The 22011-nt window shown below is 44.7% G+C and overlaps 1 protein-coding gene across 8 annotated transcripts in view; it reads right to left on the reverse strand.

The window, feature by feature from the left end:
* The window catches only part of enpp2 (ectonucleotide pyrophosphatase/phosphodiesterase 2), a 108399-nt gene that overhangs the window by 18051 nt on the left and 68337 nt on the right, over positions 1–22011 (reverse strand). For all 8 annotated transcript variants that reach the window (XM_085993323.1, XM_085993324.1, XM_085993322.1 and 5 more), the window contains 6 exons: positions 20672–20799; positions 18916–19003; positions 16998–17085; positions 6301–6470; positions 4741–4789; positions 906–1045 (listed from right to left, as the gene is read on the reverse strand). In XM_085993323.1, coding sequence (XP_085849449.1) covers positions 906–1045; positions 4741–4789; positions 6301–6470; positions 16998–17085; positions 18916–19003; positions 20672–20799 — 663 coding nt within the window. The remainder of the gene's footprint in view (positions 1–905; positions 1046–4740; positions 4790–6300; positions 6471–16997; positions 17086–18915; positions 19004–20671; positions 20800–22011) is intronic.

The raw sequence follows: 22011 nt of genomic DNA on the forward strand, positions 1-22011 counted from the left end.
TAGAACTAGGGGGCATAGTCTCAGGATAAGGGGTCGGCCATTTAAGACTGAGATGAGGAGGAATTGCTTCACTCAGAGGGTTGTGAATCTTTGAAATTCTCTGCCCCAAAGGGCTGTGGTTGCTGAGTCATTGAGCATATTCAAGGCTGATAGATAGATTTTTGGACTCTCGTAGAATCAAGAGATAAGGGGATCGGGCGGGAAGGTGGAGTTGAGGTCGAAGATCAGCCATGATCTTATTGAATGGCGAAGCAGGCTCGAGGGGCCGTATGGCCTACTCCTGCTCCTAATTCTTATGTTCTTATCTCCCTACCCACCCACCCGCCCCACTGGATCGGGCACCCTACACCCTTCTTGGTCAGGCAGGCATCCAAAATATGCCCCTTGAGGACTGGGAGCACCCCCATCAAGCATATTTAAATGAGGTGAGTTCCCCTGATCATTCATACTTTGGCAGGGTCAGTGCCGGAGGTACAGGTGGGCACAACCAAGATGTTGGGCCGGGCAAATTTTCAGCCCCATCAGCTCTAATGCATCACCCATCATAAAAGCTTAAAATAAGTCATTTTCTAGCTATTACAATACTGGCTATATTGTACAAATTGAGACAGTTGTAAAAACTCAAACACACACTTGAACTTCTCTCTGGAAGTAAAATCTGGGTAGAATGATACATGTTTACCTGTGATTGAGTAATAATTTGCAGTGCTTCTTCCCCACCGCCCCCCAGCACCCAGCCCTCCCCCAACATTTACTGAGTTTAGTGTTCATCGAGGTGAAGGGTTTTAGTGTTAGGGAATAAAGCACTTTTCTATTTCAGGCATGCAGTGTCAACATCAAGGCCACCCAAACCAGGTATCACTTGCACCACTTGACAAATACTTATTAAACTTCTGAGCACAAACCTGTTTAGGAACCGTGTACGAAGTCCACAGTGGCATTGAGAAGGTTTCACTATATCCACTTATATAGCCTTGATGATGTAAGATATAGTACTTAGTACGAAAGACAACAGCAGGACGACCATAAAGTAGATGCTTGTTTTCTGAAGGGGAAACCAAAGACAATGTTTAGATAAGGATAGATAAATACAGAAGTTACACAGCAGCAGAAGTCAATCAACCAGGCTTTCATAAACAGAAGGGTAAATTCAGCACTTCCTTGCTTCCTGGGGGCATGGGGGGAGGGGGCGGGGAACCCCATGCTTGAAGGTAAAATGAGTAGCATAAAGTGAGGTTATTATTTTGTTTACAGCCCTAAACTATCTCATGCACCAAGGCTATTTAAAAATCTCAAGCAGCTTGCAGCAGCAATCAGAACTGCAAGATTCTGTTATTTTCTATAGCAACAACTTACATTCATATAGCGCCTTAAATATAAAAAGAAATCCCACGGCACGTCACAGAAGCATGAGAAAAATGGGTGCTGAGCCAAAGAAGGAAAGTTTAGGAAGGGTGACCGAAAGCTTGATCAAAATTGTGGGTTTTAATGTTCGGGCAAAGAGGGGAGAATGCACGAGATGCCGAAGTCAGAGAAACAGTGAATTTGAGGGCGGGGGTCCAGCCTGGGTCAGTGCCCAGGTGGGTGATGGAATTGGTGGCAAAGTTGTTGCATGGATAAATACAATAGCCTCAGTTTTCCCAATGTTTCACATCTAGCTGCTGTTTTGTGTATTATACACACATTCTTAGATAGCTCATGGTGTTGCTCAAGGTCCTTTTTCTTTGGTTTGCTGCAAGTAAAATAGCAGCAAAACAGAACTAATCAACAATGTGAGAGGGAAAGTACAATGGAGTGTGTGGGGGCAAAGTATTAATGACATAAGTATGATGTTTACAGAAAGGGTGGATATAGACAAGACCTTTGAAATATTGAAATCGAAATTTGGTCAGACAGGCATACTAAATTTACTGCAGCAGAGCTGGGGAGTGGAGCCAAAAAGCATGGAAGGACTGGAAGCAGGGCAGAGCCGTGAAGGACTATGGTTTATAGGCATCTTAAATTTAACAGGTATAGGCCAGACGCAAAGCAAGTAGCAGGGCCAGCAGGCTTGCAGAAGCTGTCTAAAATAATTCAGTGAGGACTATGTTGGGACAGAGCTGGGAGCAGGGCCAAGTTCAAAGGTTTTTGGGCCAGTAAACATTCAGGAAGCGGGGCACAAGGCTCATTGAGCCCAGGCATTCTATTTAAATTAGAAATCCACGTGTGCAGATGTTGAGTGAGAACAGGATCAGGGTCAGCTCTGACGGTTCCCACAATTGAATAGCCACCATCAAGGCTCACATGTCAGTAATGGTTATTTGAGCAATGTATCAGAAGGTAACCACTGGCTGTGGTACAGTACCCAGCAAGGAGTCAACACCCTCAAAAGCAAAGCCAAGAGGAGGAGAGAAAAATTGCCAAGAGGAAAACAAATGAAGGGAAAACTCAAGAAACTTTTCCTAGAACACCCCGCCCCCGCACAAAGAAATCAAGCAAAAGCTTCAAGATATCAATCTAAGATTATAGTCAACACTGACCAGTTGCATTCCACACATGAAACTCTCATGGTTTCAGCAGGATTGTAATCAGAGGGATAAATTTTCATCTTCACAACCTGGGCAGTAATCTGGCAGAGGCCAAACGTTATCCATATGATTCCAAGCCTGTCGAATGGGATGAAAATCGGGCAGGCTCTGTAATGGGTGGGCGAGCCGCTCTGCCAGAGTACCACTCATGCAGTGAAAGTGAAAATTTGCCCCAAAGTGCTCCACAGACCTTTCAGTCACCTGTAATTATCTCTAGAGCCTTCAATCTTCAATTCTATTCTTAACCAAATATCATTCAGCCTCTTTTTTTAAAAGGGGAGTGAGGATGCGAGAGAATTGAGATGATGCACCTTAAAGAGATGAAGAAAAATGTTCCAGCACTTTTTTGTGACGAGGGATGGAAATGTTGATACTTTCAGTATCAAAAGAGATTGCAATCATAGCTTCTATACAGACAGCATGCAACAAAAACTGAGGCCTAAAAATTCGGTTGCTTTGCGCCTCCGGCGCTAACGGGGCGCAAAACAACTCGTGCCTGGGCGCAGCGCCGTCAATGCCTCCTGCGAAATGCAGCAGGAGGTTAGCGGCGGCGGTAACCGTTAGTGCCCAGCGGCGCTGCGCCACCAGCAGTGACATCATCACCATGCGCAGCGCCTCGGCCACGATTTTCGGTAGTGCCCCCTTCTTACTGCCGGATGCTATGTCCAACGGGGTCAGGGGGGCCTACCTGCGGCCAGGTTGGCGCAAATTAAAAGGAAGGTGCCGGGCGGCCATTTTTGTTGTTGGCCGCCTGCCGGCACCTGCCCCCTCTGCTATCCCTGGCCTCCTCTGCAGCCCGCCCCCCCCCCCCCCCCCCCCGCGGAATGTCGGCTGCGCTCTGTAAGCTTACACTTCTCGAGTGCCGGACTCTTTTGCCGGCACTCCAATCTCTGGTGACCCAGCTGGGCCCCGGGTCTCACTGCGCTAGGCTCGTCTCCTTTAATAAGGGGAGGAAGGGCTGCAGTACTGCAGCGCGTAGCATAGAAACATAGAAGATAGGAGCAGGAGTAGGCCATTCGGTCCCTCGAGCCTGTTCTGCCATTTAATGAGATTATGGCTGATCATCCAAATTCAGTACCCTGTCCCTGCTTTCTCCCCATATCCTTTGATCCCTTTAGCCTTAAGAAATATATCTAACTCCTTCTTGAATATATTTAATGAATTGGCCTCAACTGCCTTCTGTGGTAGAGAATTCCACAGGTTCACCACTCTCTGGGTGAAGAAATTCCTCCTCATCTCTGTCCTAAATGGCTTACCCCTTATCTTCAGAATGTGACCCCTGGTTCTGGACTCCCCCGCCATCGGGAACATCCTTCCTGCATCTAGTCTGTCTAGTCCTGTTAGAATTTTATACGTTTCAATGAGATCCCCTCTCATTCTTCTAAACTCTAGCGAATATAAGCCTAATCGACCCAATCGCTCCTCATACGGCATTCCTGCCATCCCAGGTATCAGTCTGGTGAATCTTCGCTGCACTCTCTCCATGGCAAGAACATCCTTTCTCAGATAAGGCGACCAAAACTGCACACAATACTCAAGGTGTGGTCTCACCAAGGCACTGTACATCTGCAGCAAGACATCCTTGCTCCTGTACTCGAATCCTCTCACTATGAAGGCCAACATACCATTTGCCTTCTTAACCGCCTGCTGCACCTGCATGCTTACCTTCAGCGACTGGTGCACAAGGACACCCAGGTCTCGTTGCACTTCCCCTTCTCCCAATCTATTGCCGTTCAGATAATAAACTGTCTTCCTGTTTTTGCCACCGAAGTGGATAACCTCGCATTTATCCACATTATACTGCATTTGCCATGCATCTGCCCAATCACCCAACCTGTCCAAATCATACTGGCCGTAATAGTCACTTGCAGCGCCCCAAGAGGGAGGCAGGGCGCTTCCAGTAGCACCCCGCCTCCCTCTTGGAGCGCTACCGGTGAATTTCAGCTGCGGGGGTGCTGAAAGTAGCAACCCAGCGAAGTTAGCGCCCCAAAGGGACGCGGCCCAATTTTTTCCCGAGATCCCAAACAAATTTGCAATGTTACAATTTGCAAATGTTATTACGTGCATGAATAATGATATGAGATACTTTCATAAATAGGTCCTTTTTAATCAGTTTCCTAAAAGTACAAAATAGTATTGAAATTTAATGTACTTACAATTCTAAAAGACTAACCTTCTGTTCCCCTGTGCTGCAGACGTTTGTTCAGGTCATCTCCTTTATTCTAAATTAAGTAAGATTAAATTTATAAAGACAATGAATCTGTAGATTTTAATATATTAACAAATCTGCTTATGAGGTTATGTTACACTTCTGAGAGTTGGATTAAACTTAAACTGCAATACAATAAAGAAAGAAAGATTTGCATTTATATATCACCTTTCACGACCACTGGATGTCTCAAAGCGTTTTACAGCCAATGAGGTAATTTTGGAGTGTAGTCACTGTTGTAATGTAGGAAACACGGCAGCCAATTTGCGCACAGCAAACTCCCGCAAACAGCAATGTGATAATAACCAGATAATTTGTTTTAGTGATGTTAATTGAGGGATAAGTATTGGCCAGGACACCGAGAATAACTCCCCTGCTCAAAATAGTGCCATGGGATCTTTAACATCCACCTGAGAGAGTAGACGGGGCCTCGGTTTAACATCTCATCGGAAAGACGGCACCTCTGACAGTGCAGCACTCCCCTGGAGTGTCAGCCTATATTTTCATCCTCAAGTCCCTGGAGTGGGACTGGAACCCACAAGCTTCTGACTTAGAGGCGAGGGTGCTACTAACTGAGCCAATGGCTGACACACAATGTCAGCACTACATAGAGAAAGAATCAAAGGCAAACATTTCAGCCCCGATTTTAACTCAAGGTGGGAGTGCAGTGTGCGGGGGTCAAGGTAGAAGGGAAGCATGACATGATGGCACCAGCATGAAGTTATTTTAACTCCCAGGCTTCATTTAAACATGGGAACAGTGACTCCAGCCTGAACCTGGTGGGAATGGTGTGGAGGCCAGTAGGCTGCAATGGAATTTCGGATGGCAGGAGGCCGCCACCGGAGACCAGAGGTTACAGTCGCCCAAGCATACGGTTCAGTTGGGGGGGCGGGGTTTCTGAGACAATCGTGGTCAGAAGAGGAATTGAGAAGCCCAAAGGGCAGGGGAGTCCCAATGTTTCCTTCTGGGTCTTGGGGGAAGCACTCCTGCTGCTCCTGTCCCACAAGGAAACCATTAAAAAAATGTTTGTTAAACTAACTTATATGGGTTTCTTCTGGTCACAATTCTGCCTACCATTAGCTTTCACTGGCGGTTCTGGCACTGGTCATCGCAAATCCCAAATTAAAATCACATTGGGATCAAAATGACATCATTGGACCCTGAAATTTCAATATTAACAAGGCCCTTGCCTGCCTGAGGAGCCAATTAAAATGGTGGTGGCAGGCACAGCGAGTCAGGAACACAGCGAAAGCATCACTCCGCCATTTTAGCCCTTTGTCCTCACCATTCCCTTCAGGCAGGTGGGGTTAAAATCAAGGCTTTCATTTCCGCGAAAGGTAAAACAATAGCAGTTTTGAATGAATGAAGAAATGGAGGATTTTGCCTCTAATAGATTGTTAGCCCAGGTAACATCCAAAACTGCATAGGGAACATTTTTATATCAAAGTCATTGACCAAGTTAAATATTATCTCAGCAACTCATAATGAGCAAATGGTTGGAAAATATAAACATTATTTTCTAACCCTCTCATCACATGTGCAGCCCAAATCATCCTGGACTGCTGAAGCAGCTGCAATATGGGACGGCTTAGCCACTTCCTCTGGCATAGACGGCCTGTATGAGGGGTTCCGCAAAAGCTGGTTCATACTGCCATGGGTTCCATTATTAGGAGCTGGTTTCAGTCCAAGAAGGTCTGAAAGTGAAAAAATATTAACTGATGTATTTCTCATATAGAAAATGCATGGCAGCAATGCATAAAGTTACTAACCATTGCACAGAATGTAACAAAGACATCTTTTGAAAAACTAACTTTCCTGGTAGTCTATATGAATTTTTCAGATCTCAAAAACAGACTGTGGTAATCTGCACAGTTAAGCACAACTAGTTTGGACATGATACTGGATCTCTATTCTGGGATCAGCTCATACATATTTTCAAAGCATAGTAAATCAAAAATACAGTTTTACTTCATACCTAAAGATTAGTCCAAGTCTATACAGATGAACAGTGATAAGGCCAGGAAAGCAGAGAGAGGATAGGCATAGAAAGATGAAGGGTAAGCATGCTGACCTCAAATTAAAATAGACATCAAAATAGACATTTCTCTGGATTTTTAGATACTTTGTGGGAACAGTGCCTTGTAAAATTCCCTGTAGGGTTGCCTTTGAGATTTGTAAGATAATACTCTTAACTGCCTTTGGATGCCTATATAACATGGAGTTCAGCTGTTGAACCGAGTACTAGGAAATTAATAGTGAATACAAGCTTTTTAACAATTAAGTCATAAAGTCATTATCCCTGGCTCAGGTCCAGTGAAGAAGCACTTAGTGAGTCGTAAACAGGCCATGGCTCCTCATATTTGTATGCGCCCCTTTGTTAAAAATAAGGCTATAGGTAAGGAGGAAAAGTGGAACCGGCCCGCCTAGAGAGCAATGCTTCAGTACTGACTTGTTGGGAATAACTGACACAAAAAGGAGTGGGCGCTTCTGATACATGAGTCACTCTGAAGCAGTTTTTCTTTGTCTTTGGTAGAAGTAGCAAATTTTGCTAGTCTCTCTGTGTTAGTTAGAAGATGACTTTTATTTCCTCTATTCATCTACTGGAAACTTTTGCCTAGCAGGTGTAAGAGGTATCCTTACCAGAACAAGGTATCTTTAAGGACAGTGTGTCAGAGGTTAGAGGCTAATTTCTGGCTACACCACCTCATTATAGGCAGAGCTAAGAGTGCCACTTGTCACAAGTAGTCTGAGATCAAGAAAGAATCCAGCTCACATATCATGTAAGGCAGGTTCAGTAAGAACCGAAGATCCAAGTGAGACCGATAACCCCAACCCAGGGAAGGAAGGAGATTGACCCAACCATGCCATTCGTGAGAATGAGATTGTGTAAGCTCTGGATGTTGTTAATCACTATTGTATACTTGACCTATTTGGTAGACTGGCTATTGAAAGCTGTTAATTTGTCAGCTATCTAAGAAATTTCTCTAAAAGTAGTCTCACCAATTTATAACTCCCAACCTGGAAGTCCATTCCACGTGTTGATCACACTTTGTGTGAAGAAGAACTTCCTGACATTACTACTATATTTGCCTTTTACTAGTTTGAACCTGTGTCCTACTGTCAATGTTTAGTTGTAGTAGTATTCAGGATCCACCTTTTCTATACTATTTTTTTTTAAATTTCTCTCTCATAAGGAAACCTCTCAGTTGCTTCCTCTCAATGTCGAAAAGCCTATGTTTCTGCAGTCTTTCCTCATAACTCAGTCCTCTAACATTAGGAATCAGGCTTTGTGGCTCTTCTCTAAACTGCCTCCAGAATTTGAATGTCCCTCTTATGTCTAGACGATCAGAACTGCATTTTGGCACCATTAAGTTGCACGTTTTTTCCTCCTACAAGGTATTTTACATGTGTCTATCAAGTTTCATTTGACATTGTTCCACCCACTTACATATTTTGTTTAACTAATTTTGTAGTTCCCAAGCTGCCTTCTCAGATTCAATTCCCCTACATATGTTGGTATCAGTTTGCATTGAGCTCTGAATCAAAGTCATTAATGTAAATTAGTAATGATAAGGATCGAAACCCCCATTCTGATGTAATAAGTAACCACTGCCTCCTACCAATTAGCCAATTTCTTAACCACTCAAGTTTTACCTTGAATTCCCACTACTTTAAGTTTTAACTAGCAGTCCTTTATGCATAACTTCATCACATGCTTTTAAGAAGTCAAGATATAGCACAATGCACTTGGGATATCACTTCTTCAGAAAAGTCAGATATACAGTCAAGTTGGAGTATTTGTCTGCAACTGGAGTATATACAGAAACTTGATACCATCTTCCTAGGTTGGAAACCCTGGAAGATCGTAGCATGAATGCTGGGTCATTTTTTTTGAGTTGAAAGCTTGGATTTTTGTGTATACATCTGCAAGTGGCTGAAACATCATACAAATACATAGAAGCTACAACACGGAAATAAGCCATTCAGCCAACCAGTTTGTGTCGGTGTTTACCTTCCATGCGAGCAAATACTCCTAATCACATTTAACCTCCATTTCTACATCCCTTTATCAACTTTGTCTTCATCCACCTATCTGATCTAATCTTGAATGCTAACGTATGGCAGAAATTTCTTTGGCGCTGCTTTTGCTCTGCTGCCGTAATTTCTCCAGAATTGTGGTGGAAACACAATTTACGTAAATGGGATTTCCGCTGCTTTTCTGACAAAGTTACAGTGGCGGAGCGACAGCAGCTCCAAGGAAATTCCCAGCCATAGCTTCCTCCTCAACCACTAACCCTGGAAGTGAATTCCACTGCCTCACAACTCCATGTAGAGAAGTTGGAGATGAAAGCCAGCACTAAGAAGTTATTCATGTAATGGTGGATAATGTCAGATGCTTCCTCGTTTGCCTGTATGATAGATATAACACTTGGATGGGATGGGCAGACCCAGGCCAAGGGTGTAGGTTACATCCTTTTGTGTATTACATTGCAAGTGTTCACATTATAGCTAGCAGTCACAGGGCTACCCGATAGATTTAAAAGCCTATTTCATCAAGGATCAATTAAGTAAATTTTCAGAGACGCTGCTCCCCGAGAGGAGTCTCGCTCAATGGAAGCACAATTCGGAGAATTTGGCAACCAATTTTCTAATCATTAATTTTAATCATCAAAGGAGATTTTACACCAGGAGCAGTGTCTCTGAATGTTTATCTCAATGAGTCCGATCTATTACATAGTACTTACAGCACGGAAACAGGCCATTCAGCCCAACGGGTCTATGCCAGTGTTTATGCTCCACACGAGCCTCCTCCCACCTTACTCCATCTCACTCTATCAACATATCCTTCTATTCCTTTCTCCCTCACGTACCTATCTAGCTTCCCCTTAAATGCATCTATGCTAATCACCTCAACAACTCTACGTGGCAGCAAGTTCCATATTCTAACTCTCATAGTAGATTCTCCTGAATTCTTTACTGGATTTATTAATGACAATCTTCTATTTATGGCCCCTATGTTTGGACTCCCCACAGGTGGAAACATCTTCTTGCCGTCTACCCTATCAAACCCCTTCATAATTTTGAAAACCTCTATCAGGTCACCCCTCAGCCTTCTCTTTTTTAAAAGAAAAGTGCCCCAGCCTGTTCAGTCTTTTCTGATAGTTACAACCTCTCAGTTCTGGTATCATACTTGTAAATCCACCAAACCTCAGCCAATTCATTCATCCCTAGTGACAGAGCAATGATCATTTTAGCATAAAAAAGATACTAACAATCCAGTAGCCTAAAGAAGTGAGCAGAGTGCTCTGTCCAGCGGAATGACAACAGCTGAGAACTCTTCACAGTAATTAACTAGAGGGCCAGTGAAAGGATTTACTACTGATATTTAGTTCTCTTTTTAAAGTGAAATTATTTTAATCAATCATGTATATACAACTCTTGTTATTAATTATTTCCATCACCTTCTACAGATTTATTCCTGAAAAAAATGCAAATTTAGCTTTAATTTCATGTTTAATATTCTATCTGGAAATGCTTTAGCCTCTCTTTTTCTATGGCAGAATACATTAAAAAACAATGCCAAAGTATAGGTTTCACATAAAATATATTGGCCTAGAAATTGGGTATAGCCCCGCTTGAGGCGTTAGAACTGGCGATGCGCTAAGTTTATAGCCAGACGAGAGCTATCCGCGCCTGGGGCGATATTGGGTTGCATTGCCCCCAAAGGGGATTCAGGCGCTAAATCAGCCGTTGCACGGTGCTCTTAAGGCGCAAAAGGTCAGGCGCTACTCAATTTCGACGCGGACGGGCGCAGCGCAGGTGAACTCAATTACGGCAAAGCACGAGACCTGCAGGCGCCGGCCGGCTCTTAAAGGGGTGGGTCAGTCAGACTGAGCTTCAACACCCAACGCCCTGTAGGCCTCAGATTCGGCGCGCGCCCTTGTCTGGCGGTACAAAGTTGTTCATTATGGAGAAGGTTAGGCAGAGAGCAGAGCGCTTCAGCACTGAGGCTCTGGACCAATTGGTGGCTGCAGTTGAACACCGTCAACAGGTGCTGTACCCGGATAATGGCAAGAGGCCAAATCAGAAGGCTTACCGACAATCTTGGAGGGAGGTTGCTGTGAGGGTCAACTCCAGCAGCATGGCGACCAGGACCCCTGTTCAGTGCAGGAAGAAATTCAACGACCCGACACGGATCGTTAGGGTGAGTGATGGTTTACCAAACTTGTGCTTCCCTCCATCTGCAGCTGACTTCGGGCACCCTGCTGCAATGATGCGCCACTGGCCATCTGTCAGTATGCACCCATGGCCCTTTCTGGGCAGGCACATGGACAGATGTCTCAAGGCCTCATGTAAGGGCTCTTGCACAATGGGGGGCATGCGATGATGTCTCAAGGCCTCATGTAACAGAACCTCCCCTTCTTTCCCCTGCAGTCCAAGATGGCGCAGATTAGAAAAGAACAGCGTCGAACCGGTGGCGGACCTGCACAAGTGGTCACTCTCACGGATCTGGAGGAGAGAGTGCACCAGATACTTGGAGGACGTCTGTCTGGTCCAGTGACCACTGCATCTGCCGACCCCATTACCGACAGCGAGGGTAAGACTCTCACCTTTTCCACCTGTTGCCTTCCACTTGGTCCCCCCGCCAGCATGCTTCCACAGTGTGCAGCCATGTCAGAGCCATGCCGTAATCTGGCATGCCTTTCAGCAAACCTGTCCTTTTGCTAAAGCCACTCTTCCACCTCCCACTTTCAGATGAAGCAGCACCAACTCGGGCTCAATGCGCTGAAGCTGCCAGTGCCAGTGCCAGCGGAGGCGAGGACCAGGAGGAATCCGGACCAGCCGTTGCAGAATCCAGGGAGCTGAGACATCTGCAGACTGGGGATTGTAGTCCCCTGGAGGGGAGGGGGGGTGGCTCAGAGGATGAACCAGTTGCCGGACCAAGCGGCATGGAGCAACGCAGGGGGGATAGGCAAGTTCGGCCACCGTCTCCCCGCAGGGCAAGGTGGGTCATCATGACTGCTGCACAGAGTGCAGATGAGGTCCGGCGCCTGGCAGAGATGAGCAATCAGGCCCGGGTCAGACACACGGAGCTGATGGCTGCAGTGGAGAAGATGCCTGAGTCAATAGATTCATTGGCTAGGAGTATGTTGGACTTCGGGACAACAATGGAGAGGACTCTGCAGGGCTTTGCCGCAACAATGGAGAGGTCTCTCCAGGTGTTCGGGGAAACAATGGACAGGTCTATCCAGGGCTTCGGGACCACAATGGAGAGGACTATCCAGGGCTTCGGCCCAACAATGGAGAGGACTGTCCACGGCTTTGAGTCGGCAATGGAAAGGACTGTTCAGGGCTTCGGACAATCCCTGGAAAGGTCTGTGCAGGGCTTGTCCGAGGCAGTGGAGCGGTCGGCTCCTGCCTTGTCCGAAGCCATGGGAAGAACTGTCCAGGCCTTCTCCGAAGCACTGGCACCTGGCACACAGGTCCTCACTGTTGCCACGCATTCACTTGCTGGGCTCCTCCACAGCCAGATTGACGCAACGCGATGTCTCACTGCAGCCACCCTCTCTGCATCAGATAGGATCACCCCGGGCCCTTCCACTCCCGTACAAGGCCAGGAATCCGTGGAGCCTGCGATTGTGGCGGATGAGCCGAGCCGCTCCCCTCAGATAGCCAGTGTGTCGTCCGACCATGGTGCAGGTGTCCTCTCTCGGCAGGAGACCATTGCACATGCCAGCGCTGGGACGCCTGCATTGCAGCTGCCACCACCTGCAGGCCACACTGCTCCCAGCCATGCTCAAAGCAAGCATCCCGCGTCCGCACCCTCCAAGCCCAGAGGTCGGCCAGGCCGTACCTCAGGGGCTTCTGCGCTTCCAGACAGTCGGCAAGTGTCCCCCAGCCTTGAGGCCGCCACTGGGGTGCAATTACGTAGGAGCAGCAGGGAGGGAAGGGGCCGGGCGCGAACGAGAAGTCGTTCTCCCTCAAGGGGCCAGTTGTAGAGGGAGGTGCTGAGACGTTTGTTTGTCCAAATTCACGGACACCCTCACCTGCTGTTATAGGTGCAGATTTTTGTTGCGTTTTGCTGCTTTGCCGAACAGGTCACTTTTATTTTGGCAGTGATGGTTTCTGCTCACTTTACGTTGTTTAGCTGTAATGAAAGACTTTTGTGTCAATAAACAGAAGTTTAAATGTTGCTCGGTGCATGTGACTACTTTCAGTGATGCTGGCATACAGAGGCCCTCAAACATCCAAAGCGCCCATGAGGTAAGACTCTCATCATTCCGCCACAGGGGTGTCGAGACGAGTCCAGAGGAGCCTGTGACGAATGGACCTTCCACTTTCAGCAGCCCTTCCATCTTCCTCCTCCTCCGCCTGCTCTTCCTCCTCCTCCTCCTCCTCATGCTCCTCCGCCTGCTTGTGCAGGGTCCGAGGGAAGGTAATGAATGGACGCGTTCGCCTATAAAGGGCATCTGTCACTTGCCGGATGCAACAGTGGACTGCAGCCTGGGTGACAGTCGCATTGTCCCCAATGGCTGACTGAAAGGAGCCGTTGGCATAAAAATGGAGGCCTTCAGTCAGTGTAGCCATCACGGACAGAGAGGTTCTGCAGCGTTCACGCGGCTGCAGATCCTGACCAAGCAGGTGGCACAGATCAGTAACAATGTGCCTCCAGATTCGGAGCCTTCGCAAACACTGCTCCTGCGACATGTCAAGGCTTGTCACCTGCTGCCTAAAGACCCTCGCAGCCTCCCGTCGGATTGGCCAGCCTCCATTGCCCCTCCTCCTTCTGGCCAATCCCGGCCCTCTCTCCCGCCGTCTCTCTGCCCCTTCACAGTGTTGGGCGATGAGGCCGTCGCCCTCCAAACAAGCTCCCATTCCGATGCCAGTTGGTCAAAAGGCTTTTAGGTGTAGTGCTGCAAGTGCTTCGGACAGGGTTGAAGGTCCCAAGTACTGTAAAGCTCAAATCCCAGAACTCCGCTCCACATTAGCTCGCCAACTCTCTCCAGCAGCGATCGCAATGAGCAGGCCAAGTGGCAGAAGATTCTGCACTAGACATGGTTGAGGGAGGGTCAGGACTGGCAGCTCAATATTCCGGGGTATAGAATCTTCAGGCGAGACAGAGGGGGGTGTGAAAGGGGAGGGGGTGTTGCAATATTAATTAAGGAATCAATTACTGCTGTAAGGAGGGATGATATATTAGCGGGTTCCTCTAATGAGGCCATATGGGTAGAACTTAAAAACAAAAAGGGGGCAAGCACTTTGCTGGGAGTGTACTATAGGCCCCCAAACAGTCAGGGGGAGATAGAGGAACAGATATGTAGGCAAATCTCAGAGAAGTGCGAAAATAATAGGGTAATAATAGTGGGGGATTTCAACTTCCCCAATATTAATTGGGATAGTCAGAGTGTGAAAGGCTTAGAGGGTGCAGAATTCTTAAAGTGCATCCAGGAGAGCTTTTTGAGCCAACATGTAGAAAGTCCTACAAGAGAGGGGGCGGTACTGGACCTAATTCTAGGGAATGTAGCCGGGCAAGTGGTGGAAGTGTCAGTAGGAGAGCATTTTGGCGACAGTGACCATAATTCGGTGAGATTTAAGGTGGTCATGGAAAAAGACAAAGACGGCCCGGAAATAAGGGTTCTAAATTGGGGGAAGGCCGATTTTAATATGATAAGGCAGGATCTGGCCAAAGTGGACTGGGAGCAGCTACTTATAGGGAAATCCACATCAAAGCAGTGGGAGACTTTCAGAAGGGAAATAGAGAGAGTACAACGCCAACATGTTCCTGTAAAGGTCAAGGGTGGGACCAACAAGCAAAGGGAACCTTGGATGACAAGGGATATACAAAAATGCATTAGGAAAAAAAGGGGGGCTTTTGGCAGTTACAAAAGACTAAAGACGGAGGAAGCCCTAGAGGAGTATAAAAAGTGCAGGGGCATACTTAAAAAAGAAATTAGGAGGGCGAGGAGGGGCCATGAAATAACACTGGCAAGCAAAATAAAGGAAAATTCTAAGATGTTTTATAAGTATATTAAGGGCAAGAGGATAACCAGGGAAAGGGTAGGGCCCATTAGGGACCAAAGTGGCAATCTGTGTGTAGAGCCAGATGATGTAGGCGGGGTTTTAAATGAATTTTTTGCATCTGTGTTCACTATGGAGAAAGACGATGTAGACATAGAAATCGGGCAAGGGGACTGTGACATACTTGAACATATTAGCATCAAGAGGGAGGAGGTACTAGCGGTTTTAGCAGGCCAAAAAGTGGATAAATCCCCAGGCCCGGACGAGATGTATCCCAGGCTGTTGTGTGAGGCAAAGGAGGAGATTGCAGGGGCTCTGACACAAATTTTCAGAACCTCTCTGGCCACAGGGGATGTACCAGAGGACTGGAGAACAGCTAACGTAGTACCATTATTCAAGAAGGGTAGCAGGGATAAACCAAGGAATTACAGGCCAGTGAGCCTAACATCTGTGGTAGGGAAATTATTGGAAAAAATTCTGAGGGACAAAATTAGTCTCCACTTGGAGAGGCAAGGATTAATCGGGGATAGTCAGCATGGCTTTGTCAAGGGTAAATCATGTCTGACCAATCTGATTGAATTTTTCGAGGTGGTGACTAGGTGTGTGGATGAGGGAAATGCTGTGGATGTGGTTTACATGGATTTCAGTAAAGCTTTTGACAAAGTCCCGCATAGGAGACTGGTCAAGAAGGTAAGAGCCCATGGGATCCAGGGTGCCTTGGCGCGTTGGATCCTAAACTGGCTGAGTGGCAGGAGGCAGAGGGTGATGGTCGAAGGTTGCTTTTGTGACTGGAAGCCTGTGTCCAGTGGGGTACCTCAGGGATCGGTGCTGGGTCCCTTGCTGTTTGTGATCTACATAAATGATTTGGATGAGAGTGTAAAAGGTATGATCAGTAAGTTCGCAGATGACACAAAAATTGGTGGGGTGGTAAATTGCGAGGAGGAAAGCCTCAGGCTACAGGACGATATAAACGGGTTGGTCAGATGGGCGGAAAAATGGCAAATGGAATTTAACCCTGAAAAGTGCAAGGTGATGCATTTTGGACAGACAAATAAGGCAAGGGAATACACAATGAGTGGTAGGACCCTAGGAAGTACAGAGGGTCAGAGGGACCTTGGTGTACATGTACATAGATCCCTGAAGGCAGCAGAACAGGTAGATAAGGTGGTTAAAAAGGCATATGGGATACTTGCCTTCATTAGCCGAGGCATAGAATATAAGAGCAGGGAGGTTATGATGGAGCTGTACAAAACGCTGGTGAGGCCACAGCTGGAGTACTGTGTGCAGTTCTGGTCGCCTCACTATAGGAAGGATGTGATTGCTTTGGAGAGGGTGCAGAGAAGATTCACCAGGATGTTACCTGGGATGGAGCGCCTCAGCTATGAAGAAAGACTAAACAGGCTGGGGTTGTTTTCCTTGGAGCAAAGAAGGCTGAGGGGGGACCTGATTGAGGTGTACAAAATGATGAGGGGCATAGATAGGGTAGATAAAGAGGAACTTTTCCCCTTAGTAAGGGGGTCAATAACAAGGGGGCATAGATTCAAGGTAAGGGGCAGGAGGTTTAGAGGGGATTTGAAGAGGAACTTTTTCACCCAGAGGGTGGTTGGAATCTGGAACTCACTGCCTGAAAGGGTGGTAGAGGCAGGAACCCTCATAACATTCAAGAAGCATTTGGATGAGCACTTGAAATGCCATTGCATACAAGGCTATGGACCAAATGCTGGAAAATGGGATTAGACTGGACAGGGATTGATGGATGGCGCAGACACGATGGGCCGAAGGGCCTCTTTCTGTGCTGTATAACTCTATGACTCTAAGAGCTGTCCCCTTTAAATAGCGCCGCCCTACTCCGAGAAGGGCCTGTTAGTCCTCCCTCGAACTGTCACTAATAGCGCTGGGCGCTAAGGCTCCGGGCGCCACCCAATATGCGCTCAGGCGCTCCTAAAAGGCGTTGCACACTGAAATGACGTCATGAGCCGTTTGCGCTCGCAGGCGCGGGCAAACACTTAGCGCAGGCGCTAAATGAATAGTCAATTTCTGAGTCGGCGCTATCCTCATAGCGCTCGGCCCAACATAGGGCTTCGCCCCAATTCTAGGTCTCTTTAGGCGCTCAGCGCCGGTGCTACCAACCCAATTTCTAGGCCATTAAGTTATTTCCCCCAATAGTATACTTACTTTGAAACATACTTGAAAGAACTTACCACACATAACATTATATAGTTCAATATTTTCAAAGGATGGCACTTTAGTTTTATACTTGAAACTAGGCCCATAGCCTATAAAAACAGTCTAGAGAAGCAATAAAACAAAACAAGAGAAATTAAAACATTAAATTATAACACCAAGATAACACATACAATGTATAAAAAATATGAAATTGATTGTTGATATTCAAGTAGGGTGAGAGGACAGTGGCTTGTTCCTTTAATTCTTCACACAGTGAGCTCCTCATCTCAGCCAAGCTATCATAGGGAGAGTTAACAAGCACTCCACCATGAAGTAGGGAGAAATCAGGGGCTGGGTCCACCTGGATTGCTACTGTATTACTGTAGTATTAGCAAAGGGTTGGGAGCAGGTTGCCTGCTTGGCCTCTTGCTCAGAATGGTACTGATATGGGCAACAAATATAAAGTTTAAAAATCCCTCTCTCCAAATAGCAGGTCGATACAGTATAGTGGACCACTAAGCCATACAGATGAGAAAGATCGATCTCTAGCCTTTCCTCTGTTAGCTGAGCACTAAAGTTCAACAAAGCAATAAAAATTGCCAGACTTTTTTTTGGGCGGGTGGGGGGGTGAAGGAAGCCGAAGATTTCCAGTCCTAGATCATTACCCCTGCTGGGATTGCATGGATCCTTTACATATTGAATAAAATGGTATATCTCTGATGTGTGATTGTTAACTAAATGTTATTCTAACACAAAAAAACACTTCCAATTCATTTTTAGGGGATGCTGAGGAGGAGGGCAATGTTTTTGTTTTAAAATATTATACAATATTGTGGACAAGTAGTTCTGTTCAAATATTTTTTTTAAAAGACAGAATGGACTACATTAGTACAACTATAAGTTGTGACATTTAGTATGATTTAAATTGGGTTTAAAGACATTGCAAAACCTTCTATGGTAAAGAAATATCAATTTCTCCCATTTTATAAATCCTGTTAACATCAGTGGGAAATCTATTACACCAAAAAAAAATGCCCAGGTTGCTACATGTAAATAACATGCAACTCTGCCTTTATGGATAACTTTAAATAAAGTCACTGTTTGAGCTGCATTAAATGTGGTTATCAGTTTGGTACTGAATTCTATTATAAGAAAGAAAATGGGAATAAGGGGAAAGGGAGGAAAATTTAGCATGACCTTTCTCTCCCCCTTGTTACTTCTTTTTATAAATCAGCCCACCTATCTGTAGGATGTTGCCAGTGATGAAATTTGGCATCAGTCCTTTCCCCCAGGCAAAAGAACACTATTAAGAGGTGGGGCTGAGCCAACTTCCACAACACCAGTGCAATCTTCAATTAAAACTACAGGCTATATTTCTACTAAGAACTATAGATAACTTTAGTTGTGGGTCTTGGGATTGCTCTAGGTCCAAATAGCAATCTCTAGCTTACTCGAAGCAATGCTGAATCTCCAGTACCTGCTACAACAAGTGGGCAGATCAAGAACAGAGGCAGAGAGATGGATGCAGGAGCAGGTCTGCTGAGGACCAGGTGAAGAGAAGACAGGCTGAAAGTGGCCCCTGGGTTATAAAACAAACACCTATGATCTGGGCCCTTGTGGACTCACATCTATACCAGAATTTATTCAGCTTGGAAAACAAAATTCAGAACAGTAATATCATCTGATATGAGTTGTTATGAAATTGGAGTTGGAGTTGAAGGAATAGCTGAACAATAGAACACTGCAAACAATACTGTATCATGTTTGGAATGGGAGTGAAAGGCAGATTTGTACAGACAAAAATATCATTACGTCAAATATTCCATTAATCTGGGGTTGAACAAAGTTAAAACCCATTATACACCCCACACGATTTTGCTTCCCCTGCCGAAGTTGTAAGTTCTGCCCAAAGTTTTTAGTAAAGAATCACTCATTGAATCGTATCATTCCTACCTGCATACTATTGATTTTATTGTCATAGCCATGGTCACCTTGAAAACTACATTTTCCTGAGACCCTTCTGGTGACATCCATTGGTTTTCTAAATACAGAAGGGAAAGTTAACATGTGACTTCTTAAAGCACTAATAAAGTACATTTTACACGCACAATAAGTTTGTTTGCTACATTATAAAGCTCCCTGGACTGAAATGGACTGCAGTGGTCTTTTCTGGTCCTGTAAATTCCTATAAATGGTCCACTGTATTATTTAGCTTTAAAAGTGTGTGAATAGTGGTAAGGCAGTTTTTATCTTTGATTTATTTCTTGATCACAAGCCATTTTTTGGAAATGGCTGCATTGAGTATTTTTCCTCAAGTTAATCTTCAATGCACCAATCCACTCACGATAATATTTGTATTATACTTCTTCTACACTAATTTCAAAATACAAAATCAAGATGTTACCTACAAACATTGAATTCTGCCCGCTCTATTCATGTTTGTAATACTACAAAACATTTTTACCTGCTTTTTATTTCAAGCAACTAAACATTACAAATAGGCTATGAGTTCAAACAGGAAAACTGGGAAACATTTAATAGTTAACTGTCCAGGTATAAACAAATTTTTAAATTTAAAATGTTCAACATGGCTAGGAGTGAGTGCACACAGAGTATGCAATTTCCTTTTATCATTCCATGAAACAAAACTCCGTATCATTGCAGTGTACATTACATGACACCAAAGCACCGAGGTGCAAACCATACTATACAGAGTCGGACATCTGAAGTGGAAGTATCAATTGCACTCGATACAAACTTCTTTTACTTCCATTTTGTACTATAGTAAACAAACTACTTTTCTCTGTATATTTGAATGAATACCACAAGTAAAAGTACATTTCAAAGTAGTACTAAGACATGGGTTTGGAGGATACTGATAAACTGGCCAGTGATGCAATCTCAAGCCTTGATGCACTTTGAGCCTGTAATGGCTTATGCAAGATATATATTAATAATCTCTGTGGGTAAACAGCACTGAAAGTAAAACTTAATGGTCCTACAAGTGTGACATGGCAATTTCAAAGTGATATTGCAAAGTCGGTTTAACGCGTTATCTTGGGCTATAAGTAGTACAGTACCATAATCTTTACATGGAAGTGTTAGAAATAACTATATCATAGGCAGTCATGATACGTTCTATATCACAATGTGAGGCTAACCAGATAACACATGAACAATTTCAGTGATACCGATTATATTACATGATCTTGATAGACCCGCCACATAATTTAGTCCAAGAGATTCCAATAATGACAAACCATAAGAGTACGGCTCACATGGTTCACACATTTTATGTGAACACAGATTAATATAAAATGTTATTCTAATTTTTGCATACTAATGTATATTGCAGTCTCAGCAAAGTGAAAACATTACTAGTAACTAGTTAAAAGAAAAGCTTAAATTATACTGATGCCTGAGGTTATTATAGTGCTACTGATGAACAGCACTGTCACAATTTACAGGAGAGTATAAGGGAATTAAGAGACTAATATATACTTCCACAATCCTAAACTTGAAAAAAAACAAAGAAGATAGTTATGTACTGTACATAATGTAGTATAAGAATTATTAGTCAGTTTTAATGGATAGTCATTTACAGTAAAGAATTAAAATTGTGCAAGAATAATTACTCTAAGGCGTCCAAATAGTTATCTTAAAACAGAAATAAGCAACCTATGATTTGTATGCAATTCAGGTTAAGTACCTTGCTACCAGCCACTTCCTCTCAACCATTAAATGGACATCTTCAATTCTTCGGTTGTTGGCATAATGCAAACGTTTTGGGAGGTTCATCTTCAAATAGGGTTTGAAATGCTGGTCTGGCTTTTTACACTAAAAACAAATGAAGTTGAACAAATCATATAGTGCAAAGAGTACTGATAATAAAAAGCAACTCGTACAATGATTCAGCAGTAAATTACAGTTGCTTTTGGGTATGAAATAGTGATCATTTGTGAGCGGTGGAAACTGGTCTGTTCGAAAGCAAATTAAGTCACTCCACACAGCTCCTCCACTCAAGGACAAAACAAAGTCACACACAATATGGGTGACACAGAAACACCATTATATCACTACACTTATGTTTCTTTCCCTAGATACAAGCAGCAGATCTCAAATTTTACACAATACATTGTCTAACTAGATTTAATGCAAAGTAACAGGAGCAAATAAGGAGAATTCATATTCCCCTTGTAATTTTGATTTGCACGGTCAGTTTTAAAAATCTCACTGCATTGATGGTACAGTGCGCTGGAGCACTAATACACTGCAGCAAGAGTGTGGGATGTGGGTTTGTACGCAATATTCACTGCATTAAAAATTCCCAATTTCTGCCATGCCACTGTTAGGAGGCTCTAAACAGGGAGGAAGATAAGAATCCGGAAGAATTATACCGATCCAATCTCGCACACCTGCCATGACTCATTCTAGAGCAGCATTTATGGAGGTTTATGAGCTGGCCTTTTCAGCCATGGTCAGTATGTGGTACAAGCAAATCGACACATTAAGGAGAAAATACCTTTTTTTTTTAAACTGCTTTCCCCTCCCTCCCCTTGAAACTTAACCTGACCTTATTAAAAAGGTTTTCCAGATGATGATCCTAAACCATTTCCCTAATGATCGTCACATTAGGGGAAGGAAAAAAAGGCATATCTAGAATGGATTTACATACCATAGTATCATGCTATTGTGACATGCCATATGTGGGATTTGCAGCTTGAGTTCATTTACAGTTTTCTTTTTACTCAAAGGCAGAATTCACTTCAGGGTAGTAAAGGTGTAATGGATGACCCTGTAGGTGAATCTATGCACTGATTCTCCACAAGAGGAATTTCTGAATTTGGTCGGAGCATCGCGGGGTGGGTGCGGGGGGGGGGGGAGGGGTGGGGTGGGGTGGGGTGAGCCCAGACGATGCAGTGGCCAGAGGAACCAAAACAACCTGAACATGCATCAACCTGAGCGGCTTTTGAATATCTCTGAGTCTTACAATGACAGGAGTTTCCACCAGGTCATCTGTCCTATACTCTTGGCTTGGGAATAGATATG

The sequence above is a fragment of the Somniosus microcephalus genome, chromosome 7 (genome assembly GCF_052327205.1).
Source record: "Somniosus microcephalus isolate GS21.2 chromosome 7, FLI_Smic_1.0, whole genome shotgun sequence".
Classification (NCBI taxonomy): Eukaryota; Metazoa; Chordata; class Chondrichthyes; order Squaliformes; family Somniosidae; genus Somniosus; species Somniosus microcephalus.